General features: G+C 37.7%; 1 protein-coding gene across 2 annotated transcripts; it reads left to right on the top strand.

Moving 5' to 3' along the window:
* Positions 1-25,737, top strand: MUC13 (mucin 13, cell surface associated). 2 transcript variants are annotated; one of them, XM_039323797.1, is made up of 12 exons: positions 1-91; positions 4,854-4,919; positions 5,676-5,786; positions 7,846-7,952; positions 9,082-9,134; positions 10,606-10,775; positions 12,149-12,280; positions 14,306-14,420; positions 15,500-15,537; positions 20,525-20,612; positions 23,557-23,770; positions 25,005-25,737. In XM_039323797.1, the coding sequence occupies exons 1-12, from the start codon at positions 49-51 to the stop codon at positions 25,029-25,031; spliced, it is 1,164 nt and encodes a 387-aa protein (XP_039179731.1). In that variant the 5' UTR covers positions 1-48; the 3' UTR covers positions 25,032-25,737. The 2 variants fall into 2 exon arrangements, with proteins under 2 accessions (XP_039179731.1, XP_039179732.1); XM_039323798.1 differs by having other exon boundaries at positions 23,557-23,787.
* Positions 25,738-27,107: the final 1,370 nt, after the last annotated feature.

Genomic DNA, 27,107 nt, shown 5'->3' with positions numbered 1-27,107 from the left:
AAGGGGCGAAGCACTTCCTTGTAGGATTAGCAGGGAGACACTGCAGCTATGAAAAGCTTCACATTTTTCGGTGTTCTATGGCTCGCCCTCGGTAAGTGGCACCCTTTTCTGAAAATTTTGATTAAGATCCTCTACTTCTCTTATAAAAACTAAACTAAAATATATTATTAAGCCAATGATTCAGTATTATATAGAGTGATCCACATCTGACTGCCCATTGATTTACATAGGACAGAGTGACATCATGATCTCCAATAATGGATGAATACTGTTCAATAACATTGAACTGCTCCTGTCTCATCTTGCTTCTTTTCATCCGCATTATGGCTAAACCAGGATCACTTCTCGGATAACAATGGAAAACAGAAGTCAAGGCTTGTGCTTGGTTTCTGATGTATGCTTTATCTGGGAGTGGCAAAACAAATATCCTGGTATACACAACCAGTGGCAAACAGACCATGGATGGAGCTTTTCAAATAGTTTAAACCAGTGATGGACCAAATTTTTGACAGTTCAGAAATTTAAAATTATTTTATTGGCAGCCAGAGCCTATGGAGATGAAATTTAGAAGTCATCTAAGTGCCTGTGATTAGATTTTCTGGGTCTTCTTTCCAGGATTTCATGATGTGGGAGATTTCTTGTAAACTGTTTTGCACAATCAAAGCCTAAATCCGTGTAGGAGGGAAAGGGGAAAATTGTCCCTGTGTTATTTGGAAATTTATTCCTGAATTTTAATGGCACAGTCTCCAGAAACTCTGGAAAGGAGTTCCAAAGTGTGAAACTCATGGGCCAGCCCTGTTTTCTCTGCTCTCAGTGGCAGGAGACATTATGCAATAACAACTAACTGAATATAGCTGCAAATTTTCTTCAACATGACAAGCCAACAGTCTTTAGTTTGACTTAGTGTTACTGAAAAAAACTGATTCTCCTGTGTTTCAAAGAAAGGCGTTGATCCAAGCATATCTTTCCCTTGGGAAAATACTCTCCAGAATAAGAAAAACATTTCCTCATTAAAAGAATCCAAAATGATGGGTTGGATCTTTGAATTCAACCTGAACTAAACTTAGCTGTTTGATGAAGATCAAGTATAAACTTAGATCTTTTCTTGCTTGGCATTGTTAAAATTCTAATATTTGCTCAAATATCTTCCTTTGCTCAATAATTTATCTAAGTCACAATGCTTTTTAATCCCACAGTAGTTCATGGGCCAAATAGTTTCTTACATTTGATGGTGGCAGTGGTAATGTGCGGTACAGCTCCATTTTCTGACAACAGTGAAAGTTGTAAGAAAGCAAAGTGGAAGGTTTTAGCTTGAGAAGATTTTCATTCCTTTTCTGAGTAAAATAATTATGGATGATTTTGAAATAGTTGAAATCTATTCTGCTAATTGCTTTTCAGTAGTTCAACTTTTTTTGAACTATTTTTCAAGTATTTTTTTGTGAAATTGCCCAGTCCTAAAAAAAAATCTATTGTTTTATATATATAGTTCCGAAGTTGCATAAACAGCTCTCTTTAGAATATCAAAATTTCAGACTAGATAAAACTATAGCTAATGTCCCCTTCCCTAAGACCTGTATAAAATCTCTTGAAAATACTGTGCTATTGGTCTATTTAAAGTACAATTAATATCTCCTACTGTATTAAACAACTTCACAAGAGATATCATTGATTGCTTAGTAATACTTTATTAGATGTGTACTTCATAATTTGATAATTTGTACAATGTTATACCAACACTCTTATTTTCCTCTTATCTCAGCCATTTTGAAATCAATGATTTTATACCAAAACATTAATAGCTATGGCAGAAAATAAACGTAATAGAATTTGGACTAAATGATTTTAATGGCTCTATTGTGTTAAATAGCAACTACAAAATATCTAAATATTACCAAGAGAAACCGTGTTTCCCCCCCAAAATAAGACTGGGTCTTATTTTTATTTATTTTTGCCTCCAAAAGAGGCACCGGGTCTTATTTTTGGGGGCTGTCTTTTATACTCACCTCCAGCACTGAAAGCTCCTCCCAGCCAGTCCACTTCTTCTGCGGCTGAAGGAGCAACTTCATTCTGCAGCTGTATTTCATAGTCAGGCCTTTCTGGAAGGTTTATGCAGCCTAGAACTGAGCTATAGATTCAACCATAGCTCAGTCCTCGGCTGCAGAGGTCTTGCAAAACCAAGCTATGGATTCAATCCATAGTTTGGTTCTCAGCTGCAGTGGTCTTCCGGAAAGGCCTGTGACTGAAGAAATGCAGGCCTTGCTGCAGAAGATGCCACAGAAGAAGTGGGCTGGCGAGGAGAGGCCTGGCTGCAAGGTAAGTGGGTGTGAGGCATATGGGGCAGCTCCACACCCCCAACTTGATTTTTAGGCGTGTGCCTTGCCCCAAAATTAGGCCTTATTTTTGGCATAGGGCTTATATTGGACTCTCTCCTAAAAATCAAGCTAGGGCTTATTTTGGGGGCAGGCCTTACTTTCGGGAAAACACGGTAGTTATCCACAAAATATATTTAAATTACAAATTGGTTTTACTTCTTTATGCATTCCAATTTATATCTGTTGCCATTTGCAGTTGTCTGTATTGTTATACAACAATAACAATAAAAGATATTAAAACATACACCATATAACATTAAAATTCATAAAATGAAATCAGGTAATATGCCAATAATGAAGCTCTTGGGGGAAGTACGGCAAACTGAAGATAGCTCTGGGAAAGTTTTCTGAACTATTTCTTTTCCTTACTGGATTTACAAATGACACTTATTAAAACCTTGAAGAACTCCATGTGATTGAATAAAGAAGAAATGAAGAGAAATCAAATCATACAGCAATATTTGAATGAACTAAAGATTAAAAATGTTAGAAGTAAAAGGAAAGTTTATAAAGTTGGCTTATTTGATCAATGTTAAAATAAATATGCTGTTACTTCTGTTTACTCATTTTGGACTTTCTGCTGACATAAGGATGGAAAAGATGATGTTTTATGGATTTGTTCATAGACAAGAGATAGAATATGGGATGAAAAGATGTTTATAAACTTAAAGCTGGCGAAGAGTCACTTAATGTAGTTAAACCTTCAAACTGAAGGTTTGAACTCAGTGCTTTATGTATTTCCTTTCTTGTTCTTTACTATATTCTTATCTTTTCTCTTTCTTCTTCTTTTTCTTTCTCGTGGGAAGCCAGATTCACTTAACAACTGCACAATTCCCTTAACAAATGCAGCAATCCGCTTAACAACTATGGCAAAAAGGTTGTAAAATGAGGCAAAGCTAATTGTTCTTAATTGGTGCTAAGCAGCCTGGTTGTCAAGTGGGTCACACCCAGTTTTGTGAACTTTTCTCCATGGTCATTTAAAAAAAAAAATTCACAGAGCTGTTAAGCGAATCTACCTTACCCCATTGATTTTGCTTATGGAAAGCCAGCTGGGAAAGTCACAAAAAAGTTATCAAGGGACCTGGGATGCTGCAACCATCATAAATATATCTCAGTTGCCAAGCACTTGAATCATAATCACATGTCCGCGGGCACTGCAATTGTCATGGGTGTGAAGGTTAGTCATAAGTCACTTTTTTCAATGCCATTGCAACTTTGCATAGCTATAAATAAGCAGTTGTAAATCAAGGACTAGCTATACATAACTGCAGCTGTATCATAGGCTGAAGTTGCTAATGTTGGTTTTAATACATTTAAGTATTATAGATATTACAGTCTAAATCTATTTTTCGAAACCCTGGCAATTTCCAGAATTCTCAGCAATGAATTTTCACTTATTTGGCTAAGTTTTGGACTGCTATATTTACTTAAAAGAAGACAATCTTGACTTTAAATTATCCCCCTAATAAAAGAAGACTAGTGTAGTCAGAAATAAATCAACACAGTTACAATACTCAGCTTTCACATTCAAATTTAGATTGTCAGCTTTAGCTGAAAACAATCTTGATAAATTCCCCCTCCAATAAATATGTGGTATAGCTTTACAGATGTATATCTGATATATATTTGAGCCAGATACTATTCCTAATAAAAGAGGCAGGGGTCAGATAAAAAAAAATTATATTAAATGATTGTAATCAATTAAAATAATTGCCTGTGAAATTACACACTCCATTTTCATAATTAATCAATTCCTATCCACATATAGCGATCATTCTCTCTTACACAAACAAGATTTCAGTCACATCCTAAGATACACATTTTCATCCTACCTTTCAGCTAAAACAGGAAATTAACAAAGATGGAACCTGCAGGAAACGGAAGAGCTATTCTGAGAAGGGAAAGGGAAAGAGAAAGCAGGGAACAAAACCCAGAGGAGATGAGCCAGCAAACAGGGATAACTGAACAGGGAAAGAAAATTATGATTTGTTGTTATGAAAGAATTACATTCACTGTAAGCAGCCCCCTTCCAAAGCAATAACTAATCTTTAGGCCAAATTTCAAAAGCACAGTCTTCGTAGGAGCCTTTTTGCTGCCATTTGCAAGGAGATCAAATCAGTCGATCCCAAAGGAAATCAACCCTGATTGTTCTGCGGAAGGACAGATTTGGCGCTTTGGCCATCTAATGAGAAGAGAGGATTCCTTGGAAAATACCCTGATGCTGGGAAAGATGGAAGGCAAAAGGAGAAGGGGGTGACGGGATGAGATGATTAGATAGTGTCATCAACACAATGAACATGAATTTGGGCAAACTCTGGGAGGCAGTGGAGGACAGGGGGGACTGGCATGTGATGGTCCATGGGGTCTCAAAGAGTCTGATACGACTTAGCGACTGAACAACAACAGTACTTCTTATTCGTTTCTTTGTTTTCAACTGTCTCCTTATCAGAAGTATATCTATACCTTATCTTTTCCTGTCAGGGCATGTAAGGCCATCCTCCCAATCCATGATTGACTATTTGCCATATAACACTGAGCCTCGTACTGGTAAGTAAGATTTATTTGTCTAAGACCTGCATAATTATGTTGTCTACTAAATGAATCTACTGTCTATAAGATTGCCCCACCCCCCAAAAATCCCATTCATTTTCAAATAGATTTGCATAATTCAAGGGGATTACCGAAAATGCATAAGTGCACTTGTTCCCCCTTCAGAGAATTTCCTTTTTATTATAAGTTTAATAGCTTTTAACATAGACTGCCATGTTTTTATTGAAGACATGTAAATTCTTAGCTGACAACTGAAGAAATATAGCTCAAGTTTGGATATAGCATTTGAAATTAGAACTGCGCTTACCATGAACCCAATGTGCAAGTTTCATGTGAGAGAACAGGAGAGGATGAAAAAGCTGCCAGTGTCTTCTTTATTTTCCAACACTTGACTGCAGCTTTAAAACAATAAAGCCATCGCATACTGCTTTGGTTGTTAGTTTGCCAAGTTTTTTAGAGGATAAAAATGTAAAATGAAGTTGCAGAGCATACTTAGAGGGAAAAGTGGAGTGAAAGCCGAAGGCAGGAATAAGGAGGAAATAAAATGAAATAAAATAAGCAGCAACAGCCAGCATACAGACATAATGGTTGCTTAAGCAAAGCTAAACTGAAGCTTTTAATTCTTGCTATCCAGGAGAAGATTCACTAGTTCTCCTGGTCACAAGCACAAGGCCTGAGAAGTCCAATCTGTCCAGGCAAATGATGATGATGAACCTTATTAATAAATTTATTTTAATTTTGTTTTTCCTTTAGAACCCTGTCCTAATCAGATGTCTATCTATGGTGCTAAGTGTCTCCAGCTCTTTAGCAAGAATATCTACCAGTGTCCTTATGGGTTCTACTATAATTCAAGTTGCAGGCTAGGTGAGTAGCGGCCAGAAGTTTAAAAAATGGTCATAAATCACTTTTCTCAGTGCCATTGTAACTTTGAACGGTCACTAAACAAAATGATGTAAGTCAAGAACTACCTGTATAGGGTTAGCATATAGAATCTTGGGAAGTTAATAAGCCAAAACTTTAACCTTTATTAGTTAAATGGTTAGGGTGAAGATAACGGGAAGCTTGCTTTCAGAATGGCAGGCCAAGAACTAAACACCATTTTTCTAGATAAGACTGACCTGGAATATCCATCTGCCCATCATTAATAATATTTTCAAATATTTCCCATTTTTTTCCCTAGCCCCAGAGGTCTCATTTACATTTTGGGATAAATTTCCACTTTAGTCAAGGCCAATACTGCAGGATTTAGGTCACTATTAAGTGGTATGGAAGTCTTTTTGGTGGAGGAGATACTTAGCCCTAAATCTGTCAGCGGTAAATCCTATCCCCTAATCCTAATTCCTAATCCTAATCTGACAGCAGTAACAATGGTAAGGACACATGCCTACCCTAAAAGACTGACTTCTTTGATTATGTATGTGAAACCATGACAAAAACCGTCCTTCATATTGCCTCAAAGCTGAATTCTTCACGAAGATTCCATTCAACTGAATCGTTCAAAATGCATAGACTCTCACATTCAGCATAAAGACCCCATAATTAACAGCCTTATTTTTAAACTGTTGAATTTTAGAGTAAGGTGTATGAACCAAAATTCAAGTGGTCATTTAACCAACAAGAAAGGTGGGATTGTGCAAAAGGGGAATCACTCTGCCTGATAGCCAAGGAATGCCTATGTATCTTTTTGATAACTTCTACCTTCATAATATAATAACTTCATTTAAAAAAAACTGAAAAGATATCTTCAGTTCAAGTCTGATGATTTATTGTGGTTTTATCTGTAAGTCCTAATTTGAACCCCAGCAAAACAATGCTCTTTCTAGGACCTAGGCCAGGGGTAGGCAACCCAAAACACTCAAAGAGCCACTTGGACCCGTTTCCCACCAAAAACAAAACACTGGGAGCCGCAAAACCCTTTTGATATCTAAAATGAAGATAACACTGCATATATCCTTTCTAACCTTTATTATAGGTGTGTGTATGTGTATGTGTGTGTGTGTATGTGTATATGTATATACACACACACACACACACACACACACACACACACACACACATACACATTAAAAATAAAAGTAAAAATATGACTCTTGGGAATATCCATACTATTAAAACAATGATCACCAAGAGAATGCTTTAAGAGAATAAAATTACATACACACACAGGTAAAAAAAGGTATATGCAGTGTTATCTTCATTTTAGATGTCAAAAGGGTCTCTCTCTCCCTCCCTCTCTATCTGCCCTTGATCTGCCACTCCTCTTCCCCCACTCTCTCTCTCTCTTTCTCTCTCTCTCTTTCTCCCCCCCCCCTCCTATCTGCTGCTCACCTGGCAAGCTTCAAGCTGTTGTCCAACAACCTCCGGGGTAGGCAACCTCGTCTCTTTTATGACTCATGGACTTCAACTCCCAGAATTCCTGAGTCAGCCTAGCTGGGCTAGCTAGCTCTCTCCTGCCCTTCCTGCGTCCTGCTTCCTTCAGAGACGCAGCAAAGGGAGGAGCTCCGCCCAGAAAGCTTTTCAGCTCCTCGGAGAACACTGTGAGTGCACTCTCTTTTACACACACACAAAACACACACACACACACACACAAAACACACACACCCAGACACACACACACACACACACACACACACACAGAAGCAGGGAAGTGCAATTGCCTCTCTCTGTCTCTGTCTCTCTCTGCAAAGGCAGAGGAGGCTGGGAGCCACAGGGGAAGGCTCAAATAGCCGCATGCGGCTCCGGAGCCGCAGGTTGCCGACCTGTGACCTAGGCAATCTCAGAAGACCTGAATTTGAACATTTTGCTGTTTTACATTTCTTTACTGCTAGGCATAATAAAGCATGTGGCTATATAATGAAAAATTGTTGTTAACAGCTGATTGTCCTGATATTGTATAATTATGTAATTACTACTGTAATTTCAGGAAAGGTATTCCCAGGAGAGGTGATTCTGAATATCCCATATAATGAGTCTATGGGAGATACAACAAGCCAAAATTATGAAAAATTATATGATAATCTCACTAATTTTGTAAGTTTACTTTTTCTGACATCTTTTCTACTTCCCCAAAATATATGCAGATATGTATGTCTTGTACCCATTCATAACTACGCTGAATAATATAGAAAAAAAGTTCTGATTATGGTTTTTTTCATACTCATTACATCCAAAATTTCTGTTTTAATATCTTCATTTATTAAAACTTGGGTTTCCTATGATATTAAATATTTGATATTGATCCCAAATCACCCAAGTTTATTTAATGAATACAAAAATTTTAATTTAAAATTTAAACTAATATAAATATTGTTATAATATAAAACTAATACATGGATTACACATGTAAATTAATAATATACAGGTATTTCTGTAAAATATAATCAGTTTTCAAATATTTTTGTATGTGGTTAAAATAAGCAGTTATTAGCGCTAGGAATGGATTAATCTAAGTGGACAAGAAAACCTCTAGAAATATTACTATCACTTCATGCAGGACATCAGTGAATCTAGACCTGTTATAAAAATTATCCAGAAGAGGGCCAATTCAGAGCTTTGTGAAAATATCTCTATCTATCTATCATCTTCATCATAATCTATCTATACACATATTTCAATTGGAAACATCATTTTAAAAGTGACTATTCTTTTAGATCAATTGTTGTAATATCTTGGAATAAACCATCTTTGCCCAGACTAAATTCTGGTGTTATGCAGACAACCTGTTATTAGCTTCCTTTGGAAGAATTGCAAAGGCAATCCAAAGGATCAAGGTGTCTTAAGTGAGTTTAATCTTATGTCCAAATACTATACTGTGGTCATTCTTAAATATGTGTAGTGGAAGTTGCATAAGTCATAGTTTGAAGGTAGGTCCACTAATTGTAGTTAAACTATTCCCAGGTTTGGTTAGATTTGGATAATATGAGAAGCTATGGCTGAACTAAAACAGAACTCCTCTCTAGAGTGTGTTTTCCTCTTAATATTAAACCATGTTTTAGTATAATAGGTTAATCCAAACTCATACCCTTGTTTATTCACATTTCCTTTGTTAAGTATTGTAGTTCATCTTTGTATCTGTTGAGGTGTTCCCTTTCCTAGTCATTTTTTTAAAATTCCTGATTCTCTATTTGACTATTACTTGCTTTGTATTAAACTTTTACAGTTTGACCAGACATTTGAAAATACGTTTCGGGAAATAACCATTCTTAATGTGAAGTAAGTGTGGTGGCTTTGTTGATACGTATATTGTATACATTTTAATATGCATTCTGTGTATATATGAATGGAAAACAGCTGAGTTCTTAAGTACAAGGAGTCCTCACTTACCCATTGCAATTAGGACTGGCATCTCCATCAGTAAGTGATGCAGTTGTAAAGTGAAACATCACATGACTGTGCCTTATGATGGCAGTTTGTGAGTTCCAGTTGCTGTTAAGCAAATCACCATGGTCATGAAGCGCATTATCACGTGACTGTGACTTACGACTTTTTGCCAGTTTCCCCATTGATTTTGCTGTTCAGAAGCTGGCTGGAAAGGTTGCAAATGGTGATCATGTGACTATAGGATGCTGCTTCCATTGGAACTGGGTTGCCAAGTGCCCGAATTGTGATCACATTACCACAGGGATATTGTGACAGGCTCAACTTTGAGGGCTGGTCATAAGTCTCATTATTCAGAGCTACGAAAATTTTGAATGGTTACTGAACAAGTAGTTGGTAAGCGAGGACTACCTGTAAAAGATTTTTGTGAATAGTTGCAGCCTGCCTTTTTTCAGGATATTCCTTTTGATCTTCTTTTCTGCTTCCAAAGCTCCAGTCAGTTTGTATTCTGAGTTAGCAAGCCAAGTCCTTGGTTGGGAAGACTCCCTTCAGTTATATTTTATAAATATGTTTTTTTTATGTGTAACTTTTACCTTGGCTATTTGCATAAAGGATCTTTTTTTTCCCCACTCAGAATACTCAAGCTTGGGTATTCCATCACGGGAGGCTTTTAAGAAGAGACTGTGGCCAGCCACTTGTTTGAAATGGTATAGGGCCGTGGTGGCGAACCTATGGCACGCGTGCCACAGGTGGCACGCAGAGCCCTCTCTGTGGGCAGGCGCACCATTGCCCCAGTTCTAGGCCTTCAGCTGAGTTTTATAAAACCTTTTCGCTTTAGGCCTCTGCCGCCATGTGCAAAAAAAAAAAAGGTTCAATCAGTCAATTTCAACTTCTCGCAGGAAAAAAAGATCTTGCAAAGTTGGAATTGATTGATTGAACTTTTTAGTCCCACCCAGTCTGCCGTTACCACCACAGCCACATTCACCCAATTGGCCACACCCACCCAATTGGCCACACCCACCCAACGGGTCATGCCCACCCAGCACCCGATGATACATAAGTGGGTTTTCGGTTGCAGTTTGGGCACTCGGTCTCTAAAAGGTTCGCCATCACTGGTATAGGGTCTCCTGCTTGAGCAGGGGGTTGGACTAGAAGACCTCCAAGGTCCCTCCCAACTCTATTATTCTGTATCTCTTCCATCTCCATTTCCCATTGCAACTCAGCTCTCTCTGGTTGGGGACCAAAATTTGCAGATTTTCTTTACAACAGCTGCTTTGACTTTAACTTAAAAGAATGTCCTTACAATACTGGAATTAATAGCCACTTTTCTTAACATACTTGGGTCTGTGTGAAATTACTCTTTCAGATTAAGGGTGAATAAGGTAGAAGACAAAAATAAGCCTACAGTTACAGATACGGCTACAGTTATGCTCATCACTGGATTTGACGAAGAGGCAAATATGACAGCTCAGGACTTGGAAACGCGTGTGAAGAATTCTACTTTTTTAAATGACTCCATTATCTCATCATTTACAAGTATGTATATATTAAAAAGGTTGATTCAATCCAGTCCATTCAAAACTCTTGTAGATTCCCCAAAGTGCTGACTCTGGATACCCTCCAAATGTGTGGGATTACACATGTCACTCTCTCCAGCTGACATGTCAACCAACCGGTCACAAACATTTTTACATTGAACAGAGTTGTTCTGATCAATCAGACTATCTCTTGGTTCTTATGCCACAAAGAAGGAGGAGTCACGCTATTCTCCAAAGCACCTGAAGGCAGGACAAGAGGCAACAGATATAAACTAATCAAAGAGAGAAGCAACCTAGAACTAAGGAAAAATTTCCTGGCAGACTGGCTTGCCTTCAGAAGTTCTGGCTGAGCAGAGGGTTGGATTAGAGGACCTCTCTTCCCTTCCAGTTTTGTTACTCTGTTATTCTGTTATATATTGGATTAGGCCATGATTTCACATAATCACAATCAACTGACTGCACCTAGACATCTTCAGATGACTTAGCACAATATGTGAACGCAGCTTGGGGTCATCTGAGTTCAGTTCTTTTATCTACTAGGTCAGGCACTGAAAAGCAGTGTCAGCTGATACAATTCCTTTACTCTTTTTCCAAATTCAAAGGTTGCTTCACACATCAAGCTAAGCCACAACATGACTTATATATTTTTGGTTTAGCATGAAGTGAAAATTCAGATCATTGTGGTCTGTAAATTATGGCTTGGGGCCATAAATTGCACCTTGCTGCATTTCCTGGTTCTTGCTTAAAACAGGTAGCAGATGGTTGAAGAGTTGCTCAAGTGCAGGCAGGCAAGAATTAGAGGTCAATTGGTGTGGTTATTAATGAAATAGAGATCAGTCCCCAGATCAAGTAGATAAGATAGCTAGAATGGAGGCAATAAACTTCCACAGCTACAGCTTTGGAAGAATTACAGTTAAAAGTCCTGGAAATATATGACTTAAATTCTGTATTTGTGAGGCTTTTAAGTATTTAAATGAAATAAATACCATTGTATAGCTTAATTATTTATAACTGGCTGTGCAGCATAGTGTGTCTAAGAATCGCAACTCAGTAGGAATTTATATATTTCAGTATTTAACTACAGTATCAGATTGACATGTTAATTTCAAAAGATATAGAAAAAAACACATTCCTTTCAGAAAACTCCCCTTGTGTCATTAGAAACTGAACGCAAATTCAGTTACAATCCAGTCACACTCACTGCACCAATTTCCTAGGATTTTATTATTTTTCCAGCCCTACCTGGAGAGGAGCCTTCTCCATTCAAAATCATGAGCTCCACTGCTGAGTAAAAGTCCTTGAATGTCTATTATTGAGAGAGGCTTCACTTCCTGTCCAGCTACTTATCCATGCTGTTCTACTTTTTATTAGGTAAAACAGGGTGTGACATTGGCATCTGTGATAACGACACAACAGACTGCAGGGATGTCGAGGGTGGTATTCCAAAATGTGAATGTAAAAAAGACCTGGCTAAGATGAACCTAGAAGACAAAGCTTGTCGACGTAAGACTTTGAAAGCAATTTTCTGAGATAAATCTGTGGTTAGCTATCTAACACAAACCAGAGTTACTTGTTAAATATGGTCTTGGGGAACCACAACCTTTTGTGGTCAGGGGGCATATCTAATTTTTTTTTAAAAGTGAGATGGTACCAATAACTAAATCACTCTATGTGTGCATGTGCACATACATATGCGCACATGTGTTGCATGCTAAAAACATTGTTTTAGAGTAGCCAGTCATAAAATACTGAGAACCACAAATGGAATCCTAAATTTTGGAGTTTCCCTCTGTAACTCTGGGAAATTGGGAGTATATTACAGTACATATAGTTCCAGTGGTGGGATTCAGCTGGTTTCGTACCAGTTTGGCAGAACCAGTAGCTAATTTTTTGTTGCCCAGGTCCAGAACAGACTTCCGGAAGCGGCATCCACACAGAGAACTGGTGGTTCACATATTTGAATCCCACCACTGTATAGTTCCCATAGAGCCCAGTACTTCTTATTTCTGAGAAATGATTTTTGAGAAAGTGCATTTAAAATTAGGTTCTAAGAAATACATCCAATAGAAGAAAGTTCTAATTTAGGAAATGATTTGAAGTAAGAATATCATCAGTGAATCTCCATTCAGTTCACTTGTGGAATGTATCCTCCAATGGTGCATACATACATCAACCCAGCAGTAGATTCTGGCCAGATTTTTTTTAAAGGCTAAAAATTAAGGCCTCTTTTATATTTATACTGCTGGAGGTGAAAAAAGAAGTAACTGGGCAGGGAAAAGGGAGAAGAAAGAAGCTTGTTTAGGAATCGTAGAAAAGGTTCAGTTCCGCCAAGACTCAAGCCAAGAGCAGCCTTCAGAGAATCCATGTTCCAACTTCTTTGTAATAATGAACATAAACTGCACTCTTAATTATTCACACGTAATTTATCTGTGAAAAAAATCCTCCTCTTCCTGTGGGGTAAGTGTGGCACATATATTTTTTTTAAAAAGGCTTAGCCGGAAATGCCTCAACCAGGCAGTGAAATTATACCAAAGTAGTAGTGGGCCTTCAGAGAAAGGGAATTGGGTGAAGAGGACACCGCAGTTGAGAAAGTTCTCTCCTTTGTAGCTCTCTTCCTAACTTCACTTGATGGGAGACCTGGACATGTATGGTTTATTGAATAAATTAGAATTAGAATTAATTGGTTCATGCAATCCACTCACCTTAAAATAACAGGGCTTTTTTTTTAACATTTCGCCTGATTTTTAAGGCATCTGGAGCCAGGAGCTTCCACAGGGGAGATAAATAATGACACTAGTGTGATTTTTTTTATGCAAATGCCATGAATTAAGTGCCTTCTGTAAGAGCAGCAATTGTGTGATGACTACCATGTGTGTGTGATCACTTGACTGTGAATTGCTACTAATGCCAGGGTGGTGTTCCAGCTGTTGCTGACTTTCAGTTCCTAGCAGCCCTAGAAATACATAGATCATGGTTACAGATGCTGAGAATTGTGATTTAGTGACATCTGCTGTGCCAGGGGTTGACTAACCATGGCCTGTATCAGGGGTCTTCAAACTTGGCCCTTTTCTGGTTTGTGGACTTCAACTCCCAGAACTCCTCAGCCAGCATGCTCATCAGCCTATATTATTTCCCATAGTCATAAGACCATTACCAGCCGTTATAAAAATAGCAGAACTTTTGCTATTGTTTCTTCCTTTAAAAATATATGTGAATAGAATAGCAATGGACGTAAGTTATTGATTATGTTCCTAAGCTACCCATCTCCTCTACAAAAAGAAAAAGCAGTAGTAGACATCCTATGACTGAGTGACTCAGTCAGCAGGTTCCTAGTGAAAATAGCAGTGGATGAACCAGATTCTTACTGTATTTGCAGCTTTCCTTTCAACTGCTCTTCCAAAGTCAGTCCTTATTTAAAGGAACCACTGGATTGTCATTGCATTGCTCTGGTTCTTATATAATCTGCTATCTTCAGTCAATGCTTTGCTAATCCTAAATGATTATCTGTTCCTCCCCTCCCGATTGCAGTTTGTGACAGCAGCTGTTCTGCAGCAAACAATAGATTCTGTCTCATGGAAGCAGATCTTGTCCCTCAATGCCGATGTCTGCAGAATTTCGAGGAAAAGGATGGAGAATGTGAAGCGTAAGTATGTGGTTAAGAAAGCCATCCCCCTTCCCATGTATCTTCATTCCACGAGAATGGGTGGAGCTGCCCATGTTGTTTTGTTGGAAACAAAATGGAAGCAGTTGTCACTGCTCTTTTTCCCTGACTTCCTTCGTAGCCCTGGGATTCCCCTTTGGTTTCCCAGTGAGAAAGGATTTAGGCCTGTTGGTTTTCCAGGAACCACCAAGCTTGGCTATCTGCTGCCCCTTGTGCAGATCAGTGTTTGATTGCTCTGCCAAAATTACATGATGGCATGGGGTGATTCATGATTTGCTAGCCTTCCCTAAGCAGACATTAGTGGCAGAGAGACATGTGGGAGCCAGTTTAGGCTGTCATGATAGTAACATATGCATTATAGTCAGTGATGGGATTCATCCGGTTTGCATCGGTTTGGCAGAACCGGTAACTAAATTTTGTTGAGTTCAGAGAACCGGCTGAATGCACATCTCTTCCAGAAGTCCGTTCTAGGCCTGGGAGGCCTCCTCCAGGCCTCCCAGGCCTAGAACGGCCCGCTGGAAGTGCGGGGATGCCACTTCCGGAAGTCTGTTTTAGGCCTCAGAGGCCCAGGCCTGCATCCACACAGAGAACCAGTTGTTCAGGGATTTGAATCCCACCACTGATTATAGGAAAAGAAAAAAAGCTCATCTAAGATATAGAAAAAACATTGTGTTCCTAAGTTACTAAGACATGTTCTCCCACTATAAATAAAACAATCCTTGTACAGGTGGTCCTCGACCTATGACCATAATGGAGTCTGGAATTTTCACTATATGCCTTGATGGTCATAAGTTAAAGCACCCACATGACTGATACAATTTTACAACACTTTTTGTGACAGTTGTTAAATGAAAGTGGGGGTTGTAAAAGCAATGGTGTGACCACCAGGCTGGACAGCCATGGAATTTGAGCCATAAGTATCTATTTGAGGTCTGTTATAAGTTCGAAAGGTCACAAAGTAACTGGTTGTAAGCTGAGGACTACCAGCATGGGAGAATTCTTGGTACATCATTAAATATTTTATTCAATTAGTCACAATGATACTTTGTGTTTGCTTTTAGGTGTAGCATTGGGTTTTCTGGAGAAGACTGCCAAGACAGTATGTATTACAAGAAAAATATTTCATTAAACACTGGAAATTATTTCTAGGAAAAAAATTATGGTAGACCATCTATAATATAAGTTCTATCAGAAAAGCCCAGAAATGCAACTTCTATTCTTTGAGAAAACATAAGGAGAAATATCACATACAGACATAGATATAGAACCATTTCTGGACCAGATCCATGCTGAAAACTGCCATTTTTAAGGTTATATTTTTCGTAGGCATCATTTGCACTGGATGTGAGTGTAGGGGAGTGCATTTGTATGTGCACTGTGATGCCACATTCATGTACGAAAGAGGCAGACCTTGCAGCACAATATCACTGCTTTTATCTCTCTAATGAAAACAGCAAGCTTCTATGGACACCCCTGTGTTGCACTGGTACCATTTCAATTTCCTTTGTAGAACATCTCTGTTGCAATATCTCATAAATATATATTATGAAGAACTTCAAAAAGGTATTCATTATTTATGGTTTGCTCAGGACCAAATAAATTCTTTGAGCATACCCACATGCCACAGCTTAAATTTATCAATGCTGAAGCAAAGGACTCGGATATTCTAAGCTTTCCAAAATGAATCCTGCTACCAAAGTGTAATAATGGATTTTGTGTTTCCTAAGATGATCATAACAAAGTGGTGTTCTGTGGAAACTCTTTCCACAAAACAAAAAGTTTTTTTTTTCCCCCAGGAGAAAGATTTGTTCATTTCTTGGTTTAGCTTTGTTTTAAAATTTCTTGTTTCCCTCATAGAGTGGGAATAGGAAGTGTTATTTTGAAATAAACAGTATATTTCACTTCAGGATAGTTTTTTATGTTATAAAAGTTATAGAATGCAACCAATTTCATGTGATTGGGTTCAGTGGCAAAATTTGGCACTCACATTTTACACTCAATTTAACACAAGGCTCTTCTTTTTCCCATTTTTGTTGGCACTTCACATTTGGTTCACTTTCAATTAAATTTCCCACATCTCTCTCTCTCTCTCTCTCTCTCTCTCTCTCTCTCTCTCTCTCTCTCTCTCTCTCTATCTATCTCTATCTCTCTTTCTCTCTATCATCTTCCTTCCTTCCTTCCTTCCTTCCTTCCTTCCTTCCTTCCTTCCTTCCTTCCTTCCTTCCTTCCTTCCTTCCTTCCTTCCTTCCTTCCTTCCTTTCTTTCTTTCTTTCTTTCTTTCTTTCTTTCTTTCTTTCCAAACAGCCTCTGATTCCCAAGAGGCTAGTGCTTGCCAATGAAATAAAGAAATCCTTCTATGAAAATACCTAGGTGATTATGCTTATCAGCCGATAAATATTTGAATTTCCTTCTCCTTCCATACATCTTCAAATTGGGATATTTTTTTTTACTTATATTGTATCTCAGAGATGGTTTGTTTCTTTTTTAAAAAAACAATATTTTATTAATATTATGTTATGTCCAATTTTTTTTGCCCATGATATCATTGTTTCTTTAACTTGTTCCTCTTCCATCTTTAAACTTAACATATACTTATACAATTTCTTAATCAATTTTTCATCTGATGCCAATAGTAACTGGTCAAATTCTGTCTGTTCTTTATAAAATTCAGATGGTTTAGCATCTTTTTCATATCTCGTTCAAATTTACAGGTGCAGCCACCATGATAGATCAATACCCTGTTCTTCCAGTTCTTGTCTAGATTTTAGTTTCCCTTCAATATTCAAAATGTCTTTATAAGTTACAATTTTCTCATAGTTAATTAGGTTTGGGTGAACAAATGCTTCCAAGTATTTTCATATAATTTTTCGCTTTTACATTTTCCCATTCTAGAAGAAGTGTGTTTCTTATATAGTGGTTTTGTAGGTTGTAGGTCATGCCCTTCTAGGTATAGTAATCTTTTGTGTCTAAGGGTTATCCATTCTTTTAACCATGTTAATACAGATACTTGATAGTATAAAGCCCGATCTGGGAGCCCAAATCCTCCATTTTCTTTCACTTTTTGTAGCATTTTCAATCTAATTCTGTCTTTTTTTTTCCTTGCCAAATAAATTTCAAGATCAATGTATTTAGATCATCAAAGATTTTTTTCGCAGTTTTATAGGTATTGTTTAAAATAAAAAGAGTAATTTTGGTAAAATATTCATCTTCACCGTTGCTATTCTCCCTAACATTGAAAGTTGTAGATTTTTCCATTTTCCTAAGTTCAGTTTTATTTGTTTTAATAATTTTACATAGTTGTCTTTTTTTTTTATTGTTGCACATTTTGTTGTTAAATGTATCCCCAAGCAGTGGTGGGATTCAAATATGTGAACAATCGGTTCTCTGTGTGGATGCTGCTTCCGGAAGTCCATTCTGGGCCTGGGCAACAAAACATTAGCTACCGGTTCTGCTGAACTGGTGCGAACTGGCTGAATCCCACCACTGTCCCTAAGTATTTAACTTTCTTAACTATTTGAAGATCTGTTTTTTCTGATAGTTGATTTTTTTGTTTATCTATAACATTTTTGGTCATTACTTTGGTCTTTTCTCTATTTATTTTCAGTCTTGCCACTCCTCCAAATTCTTCTATCTTTTTCAGAAGCTAATATATAATATAATATAAATATAATATAATATAAATATAAAAACCAAGTCATCCACGAATGCTTATAGTTTGTATTTTTCATCTCTTATCTCCATTCCTTTAATATCTGAATCTTGCCTAATATTTCTATTCAATACTTCCAGTGTTAATATAAATAATAATGGGAATAATGGACATCCTTGTCTTGTGCCTTTTTTAATATTAAAAATTTCTGTAAAATCTTCATTTACGATTACTTTAGCTGTTTGTCCATGATAAATTGTTTTCATTATATTTATAAAGTTTTCTCCAAAGCCCATTTCATTTAATTGTTGAATAATAAATTGCCAATTTACATGATCAAAAGCCTTCTGTGCATCTAGGAATATTAGCGCCATCTGCTTCTCTTAGTGCATTTCATAGTATTCCAAAGTATCTAAAATCATTCTTAAATATTTTTTTATTTGTCTCTTAGGTAAAAATCCATTTTGGTCTGTATGTGTAAATTCAATCAAAAATCTCTTCAATCTTTCTGCTATTATTGAAGCAAAAATTTTATAGACCACATTTAATAGAGATATTGGTCTATAATTCTTTATCTGTGTCAAGTCTGAATCTTCTTTGAGTATTAAAGTAATGTTGGTTTCTATCCAAGTATTTGATATTTTAGCCTCTATGAGTACCTAATTACACAGTTCTTTCATTACTGGGCTTAATGTATCTTGTAGGCATTTATAAAACTCTGTGGGTAGCCCATCTGGGCCCGGAGTCTTGTCATTTTTTTTGCCTTTTTATGGCCTCCGTTACGTCCATCACTGATATTTTTTCATTTAGCATGTTTTGGATGTTCTCTAAAATTTTTGGTAAGTCAGCTTTTTTTATGTATTGCTTTATTTTTTTTCTTGAGAAGTTTCTTCTGTGTTGTAAAGTATCCCATAAAAATCTTTGATTAATTTTTTAATTATGTCATTTTGGAACTGTAAATCGCCTTTTGAATCTTGCAATTTGTTTATCAATTTTTTTCTCTCTTTTTTCAGTTTGCATGCTAACCACCTACCTGGTTTATTAGCATTTTCAAAAAAAGTTTTGTTTTGCCCTTTTAATTTGTTGGCCCATTTTTTCAGCCTCTACTAAATTTAATTTATGTTTTATTATTTCCATTTGTTTTTTAAGAGTTTTCTTTTGTGGATCTCTTTATAGTTCTGATTCCAATTTTGTAAATTCTTCCTTTAACTTGGTTTGTTGTTGCTTTTTTTCTTTATACTTTTTCGCCATGTAAGTTATAGCCAGATCTCTAAAATATGCTTTGGCTGTATCCCACACATTTTGAAGCGATGTCTCTTCTTTTTTGTTTATTTTAAAGAAAAAATCCATTTCCTTTATTGCTATTTGTATACATTCTTTCTCTTTCAATAAAGATTGATTCAGAGACCATCTTAGTTTTTTCTTAGCTCCTCTCCAAATCATCTTTATCGGATTATGTTCTGCCCATATATTGATTTCTATCTCGATCTCTTGTATAATCGTGCTTTTAATTCAGGGGATATCCATATCATTTCAATTCTAGACCATGATTTGTGCCTGTTTGAGTAGAATGCATATTGAGATTTTTTTGGGTTCTTTTCCCTCCATATATCCTGTATACAGATTTCTTCTGCCATTTTAAAGAAAGTCTTAGGTAGTGTATGCCTTCCTTTTTTCCCTATTTTGCTACTTCTGTAGTCCAGCTTCCCATCTACAATTAAAGTCTCCCATTAAGCAAATATTTTGATATTCCAATTTGATTATTTTCTTATGTAATTTTTGATAAAATTCTTCTTTTGTTGTTAGGTGCAAATATTGCTACCTTCAGTATCTGTTTTTGATTTATCATTATTTCTTCCCTCTTCATCTTCATAGATTTGTTTGGGGTTCATTTTCTCTTTAATATATAAAGCTATTCCTCTTTTCTTTTGTTGTGCTAGTGTGATGGTTTCTTTCTTCATTTCCTTCCCATTCACTTTTTCCAAAGGACAAGAGGAATCAAAAATTCCTAGGGACAAGGCACAATCAAATCAATTTGGATTAAATCAAGTACTCAATCACCTTTAATTGTCTCCCTTCAAGTTATGATTCGATAAACACAGGTGAATTCCTGTTACTTTCTCCCTAACTAATCCAAAGTAAGAAACCCTTCTATACAGAGACAATATAGAATGGAAAACTAGGATAATTTAAAAAAAAAAGAATAGGGGAGAGATTAGAAAAAACAAGACAAGAAATAATAGCACAAGAGGCAATAGGAGAAGTTACTTCTATTCTTTATTTTTAACAATGCAAAATAAGGGTATGTAGTGGATCACAGACACATTGCTGTCCTCACTGTTCTTAAAAATCTGTTATTTTCATTTTATAATTCTTTTTATCTTGACAATAAAGGAGGATTGCATATAGGCATGATAATTTTGAAATCTCTTCTCAGATTACATGGCCATCATCATAGGAGTATCTACCACAGGTGGTGTTCTTCTGGTGGCTTTAATTGGCGTAACCACTTACTTCCTAGTCAGGTACAAATGGCTTTTAGGGGATGTATGAACATATGCTGTTAAAAAGTTTGTGACATGAGGTGACTTTGAATTCAGTAGTGTAATTTGGAGATCAAAGCCACTAAGTGATGCATGAACGGACCAGCTGATTAAATGTGTATGCCAATCTTGTCACAGATTCAGATTCAGTGTGAATACAGGTAGTCCTTAGCTTACAATCATTCATTGACTGACCCTTCAAAGTTACAACGGCATTGAAAAAAGTGAATTGTGACAGTTTTTCATCCTTACGACTGTTGTAGCACCCTATGGTCATGTGATCAAAATTTGGCCGCTTGGCAGCTGGCATTTCTTTATGACAGTTGCACTGTCCCGGGGTCATGTGATCACCATTTGTAACTTTCCCAGCCAGCTTCCAACAAGCAAAGTCGATGGGGAAAGCCAGATTGGTTTAATGACCATGTGATTCACTTAACAACCACAGTGATTCATTTAAAAACTGTGGCAAAAAGATAAAATGGGGCAAAATTCATTTAACAACTTCGTCACTTAGCGATGAGTTGATTGTAAGTCAAGGACTACCTGTATCTTACTCTTATTACCTATCTTATGCATGGAAGACACCCAAGTCCTTTCAAACAAATTAAGCAAGCGTCAATATTAAGACCAAAATAACCCTAATTCACCAATTTTAAGCCTTATTGTGAAAAGGAACAAAATATTGTGACACTCAAAATAACCACTTTAGTATACTTGCTTTAGTGCAGGGGTAGGCAACCCAAAACACTCAAAGAGCCACTTGGACCCGTTTCCCACCAAAAACAAAACACTGGGAGCCGCAAAACCCTTTTGATATCTAAAATGAAGATAACACTGCATATATCCTTTCTAACCTTTATTATAGGTGTGTGTATGTGTGTGTGTGTATGTGTATATGTATATACACACACACACACACACACACACACACACACACACACACATATACACATTAAAAATAAAAGTAAAAATATGACTCTTGGGAATATCCATACTATTAAAACAATGATCACCAAGAGAATGCTTTAAGAGAATAAAATTACATACACACACAGGTAAAAAAAGGATATATGCAGTGTTATCTTCATTTTAGATGTCAAAGGGTCTCTCCCTCCCTCTCTATCTGCCCTTGGTCTGCCACTCCTCTTCCCCCACTCTCTCTCTCCCTCTCTCTCTCTTTCTCTCTCTCTCTTTCTCCCCCCCCCTCCTATCTGCTGCTCACCTGGCAAGCTTCAAGCTGTTGTCCAACAACCTCCGGGTAGGCAACCTCGTCTCTTTTATGACTCATGGACTTCAACTCCCAGAATTCCTGAGTCAGCCTAGCTGGGCTAGCTAGCTCTCTCCTGCCCTTCCTGCTTCCTGCTTCCTGCAGAGACGCAGCAAAGGGAGGAGCTCCGCCCAGAAAGCTTTTCAGCTCCTCGGAGAACACTGTGAGTGCACTCTCTTTTACACACACACACACACACACACACACACACACACACACACACACACACACACAAAACACACACACAGAAGCAGGGAAGTGCAATTGCCTCTCTCTGTCTCTGTCTCTCTCTGCAAAGGCAGAGGAGGCTGGGAGCCACAGGGGAAGGCTCAAAGAGCCGCATGCGGCTCCGGAGCCGCAGGTTGCCGACCTGTGCTTTAGTGGTACACTTGCGGGGACAAAAATGGGAGAGGTGTTCATTTTTCACCTGGATTAAAGCATAACACAAAAAAACTATCACATAAAATAGGGGTCTCCAAACTTGGCAACTTTAAGACTTGGGGCACTTCAACTCCCAGAATTCCTCAGCCAACCATGAATTCTGGAACTTGAAGTCCACAAGTCTTAAAGTTGCCAAGTTTGGAGATCCCTGACATAAAATATGGAAAACATGCAAAATTAGTTACAGCTAACATTTTAGAAAGGCCTACATTTGCCCTGAGTTCCACTAGTTGTCCAGTTATTCTTTCCAACGTTCCCAGTGTACAGTAGAGTAACCATGTAATAAGAAAAGATGTTATTCTATGAAACAGTTACTGATGAAAAATAAAAAAATCAGATTAGAAACAGTCACTTCTTCCTTGGAAAGGAGGAAAACAGAGGGCTGTCCCAGGGATCTTAAACTAATCCTTCTCAATTGTTCATAAAAAGTGTTAGAGCTGAGCAGTAAAGTTGCCAGATTTGCCAACATCATTCAGTTGCAAGAGTGGCTCAAGACCAAAAAGGAGACCAAAGAGAAAGAAAAGGATTGCCCAAGTTGAGAGAAAGAGAACGATCATTAAAATAGCAAGTTAAATTCAACAGCATACACTGAAGTACATTGGCACAAACATTGGTAACCACAGATACACTAAAACAGTCTGAGCCTCAGGTGATTGAACAGAAACTAGACTGTGGCTGGCAAGGCATTGTAAGATTGTGCAGAGTGGTTCTGAAAAAGTGAATTTCAAATTGAGGATCATTATTATTTAGATTAAAAAGAGCTTAAGTATGATTTCATTTTATCATAGAAGTTTAGCTGCCTTGTGTGCTTCCAGGCTGATATAAAGAGAAATAATGAAATAATCAATGATACCATTGTAACAATTAGCATCTTGATGAACTTAGGAATCTGGTGACTTCGACTCAAAAAGAATATTGTAGAGTTGGAAAAAGAGTTTAAAAAGGCAATCAAAAGTGATTACTTGGGGTTTATGAAATTTCCTTTACTAAAATGATTGAAATCCTAAATTCTCCTTTACAGGGCACATACAGTATTTGTAAATGTTCGGCTTACAAATCAAATTGATATTAATGGTTAGCTTCCTCACCTCTGTCACAAAACTTTGCAAAACTCCCTGGGGGCTTTGTTAAGAAGAAAAAGTCAAGATAAACACAAAACACAAAAGTGAAGATACATTTTGAATGTCATTGTGATCACCCTTTCTTTTTGTATAAAAGGAAACAGGACTCTAAAGCCGGACATCAACAATTGATAAGCAATGAGTATTCAACCTTGGGCAATCCTTCTGGGGGGATTGATTCTGGGGAAGATTCTGGGAGAATCTTCCCCAGAATCAAAACTACGAATGCTGCTGACAACCCAACCGATTTCTACGAAGGAGGAGCTGCAAATAGAGGCTACGTTCCCGAGAGAGAATATAGGAATGATAACGTGAGTGGCTGTTTCAGGTGAAGTTTAAACATTAATGAGGCTGATATTAAATATATATAAAAGGAATGTATAGGTTGCTTCAATTTTTCTCCTCAGGCAGGCAGAATTTCCAAAAAGTCTGGTTCCTATCTTTGCAGTGATATGAAAATCTGCATGGTGAGATAAAGCAGATTCCAACCTTTCCAATAAATGGAAAATATGTTTATTTTAGAAGATAGCCCCACTGGCCATTCTCCCTGAACGTTCTGTTTGTCACACATTCCTGTGTCCTTGATCTGTTGACCTACCACAGAAAGGGCAATCCCCAGGCTCTGAGTAGTAACTAAAGACCTTCATTTGGATTCATTTTGTAAAAGCATCATGCCTTGAACAGGGACAACATCTGTATCTGGAAATCAACATCCTAGATGCTAAATGTCTCGTTTCCTTACAGTAACCAAATTCTCTGGTTGGTTTATTGTATTCCAGAGATGCATAGCCTGAGACCTTCGGCCTGAAGGAGGACTTAGTTCCCCTCCCCCCACAAATCTACAAATAGGAATTGTAATTAAATAATGGGGGACTATTTATTCTATTGTTAGAATCACTGAATGTATAACTTTGGGGAAAAAACCATGGAGAATTCTGGGGAATTCTGGGAGTTGAAGTCCACGCATGTTAAAATCATCATGGTTGGGAAGCACTGCTCTAGTCCAAACCCCTTGCCTATCCCAGGAATCCATCACCATCATAGTAATTTTATTTTAAATTAACTATTGTTGCATTCTTTTAACTTTGATCCAACTAAATTAAACCAAAATGTAAATTTTTGTTCAGGGTTACTTACATGTTCAATGAGGGTCCTAGCATGACACTCAAAGTCTAAAGTCAGCTCTGATTTTCCTTTTTCTCTGCAAAAATAGGTAGCGCTATTAGAATACTTCCTGATGTAGCTAGTCTTAATTGAGAATATTTATCCCTGAAATTTAAAGAACCAGCAACACTGGATGATGAAATTCGGATAACAAGGTAGTTTTTAAATAACACTGCAGAATAACTTGGCTTAATTCTGTCTAAAATTTCTTTGTCTGGAAGAGTCTGATAGTTCAGTTTAGTGAATTATTTTCAAAGGACTGAAATATATAATTGGGGGGGTCAAGAATTTGTAGTAATCATAATAATTAAAAAGCTCAGCACATGTTCTCTTGGCTAAATTATATTTCCCTTGTTTTATTGTTCATTTCTAAATAATCAGTGGCTAGAAATGCCCTCCAGATACTGAGTCCAGCTGAAGAGCAAGGAAAAATAAGAACGTCTGTCAACGTGGGCACTGCCATGGAATCAAAACACAATGCTTCTGAATTCTCCAATCACTTTCGCACTAAGAGAGCTAACACCACAGAAGGTCCTACAGCTATCTCTTGTAAAACTACTCTATACTTGCCAGTTTAATGGAACTTCAGCTCTACTTGCTGCCTTGCTTAAATGAGCGGAAGAAAAGAAAGGCATGGAGCGTGCTGCAACTCTGTAAATTATCACTGCTTTAGCATGTCTTCTATCATCTATCTGAAAAAGAGGCAGTAGGGAAAGGGCAATAGCTCATTGTCTAACATGTTGAGTTTGATCATCCTTCTTGCCCCTTGACAGCAAGGCTACTGTATAATATTTAGAGTTCACTCACATTTTTTGGTTTATTAAAATTTGTCATAAAGTACGAATAGAAACATAAATGGAGAAAGATGAAGGGAGAAGTACAGAAAGAAGTGAAAAAAGAAAGGAAAAGGCTGCAACTTCCTACTTTTTTCAGTCCAGTAGAATGCAGAAAAATGTCTTAGCTTTTTGCTTTACATGTCTAACTGTCTCAAGCCATTTCAAGTCATTCTAATAATCAAAACCTAAAATTAAAGTTTCATTTTTTGTTGTTCCAGCTACAAAACCCAGAAGTGATTTCAAAACGGAAATAAAACTAGATATATTTTTCTCTTTAATTAGAACAGTCAATTTTGCCATCTTCAAAGCTGACTCACAAATGAAGGACATTTGATGGTCCCCACCCATTTCCATTTTCAGATGGCACTTAAACTGGCATCCAGATTTTATTAGAATCCTGGTAATGGGGTGGAATCCTCTCCCCAAAACTCAGGGGTTTATCCATATGGCCTCTTCTGGTTTATGTTTACTAAGGTCTTTTGACTTGTGACTTTTGCTTGTGGGGCATCATCCTGGCTCCTATTGTTGAGCTTGCACACTACTCTAGGCAATGCAGGGCCTCCTGCAGTTCTTCCACTTCTTGCCAAAGGATGACATCTCACAATCCGAGGCCAGAGTAATGGTTCACTTATATTTTATTGTGTTGCAGAGGAGTTCTTAGTTCATTTTAAATTAAGGGTGGAATGGAACGAAGAAGAGGGGGGATAATCACTGTATTTTTTCTTCCATGCTTAGTGGTGGGGAAAGAGAGAGACAGGGAGTGGATTTTTTAATGGTTTGGAATAGACTCTTCAATAACTTATCTCCTTGATTAATCCTTCTTTAAACCACATATTTTTTTACAATGTTGTACACTTACACTTAAGTTTGCGGGGGGGGGGAAGTACTGGATTTTATAAGTATCGTTGTGTGACAAAAGCTATTTTTTTCGGAGAATAATATTCTCTTGAACTGTTGCCCTAGTACAGTGGTGGCGAACCTATGGCACGTGTGCCAGAGGCGGCACTCAGAGCCCTCTCTTTTGGCACATGAGCCACTGCCGCCAGCAGTGGGTGCATCAGTCCACCACTGCCACCCAAAGCAGGAGCCCCGCCCAGCACAAAGGAGGCGAAGTGGCCGACTAACAAGCTCGAGTAGAGGTGGTAGAGCAGAGGTCACCAACCATTGTTGATTGGTGGACTGGAAGAAAAAGGAGGGGGGCATTATGCATGCATGCATGCACAGGGCCACGAGCATGCACATGCTGCATGATACTAGCTCTGCCCCATTCTTGCATGGTGCAGCGCCTTGTATTTGCACCCCACGGCCTGGCCGTTTTTGCGCCTTGCAGCACGGTGGCCCATTTTTGCGCCCCCGGTTTTTGTGTGCCAGAGCCGGCACTCAGAGGCACCTCCCTGCCCTTCCATGAGGGCACCACAATGCTGATGCGGCCCTGGCACTTTGCGATAAATAAGTGGGTTTTGGGTTGTGGTTTGGGCACTCGGTCTCTAAAAGGTTCACCATCACTGCCCTAGTACTTGGCATATGACAACCGGAAAACATAAATGCATTCTCTGTGCCTTTACAATGGTCAAGAGATATTGATTTTGCAGCATTGCTTTGGTTTTATTTTATTTTATTCATTTTTTTCCATTGTGTAATCATATTA

This window comes from Crotalus tigris, unplaced genomic scaffold, assembly GCF_016545835.1.
Source record: "Crotalus tigris isolate CLP2741 ecotype Arizona unplaced genomic scaffold, ASM1654583v1 scf7180000024282.1769268, whole genome shotgun sequence".
NCBI classification, from domain to species: domain Eukaryota; kingdom Metazoa; phylum Chordata; class Lepidosauria; order Squamata; family Viperidae; genus Crotalus; species Crotalus tigris.
This window is presented reverse-complemented; position numbering and strand designations above follow the sequence as displayed.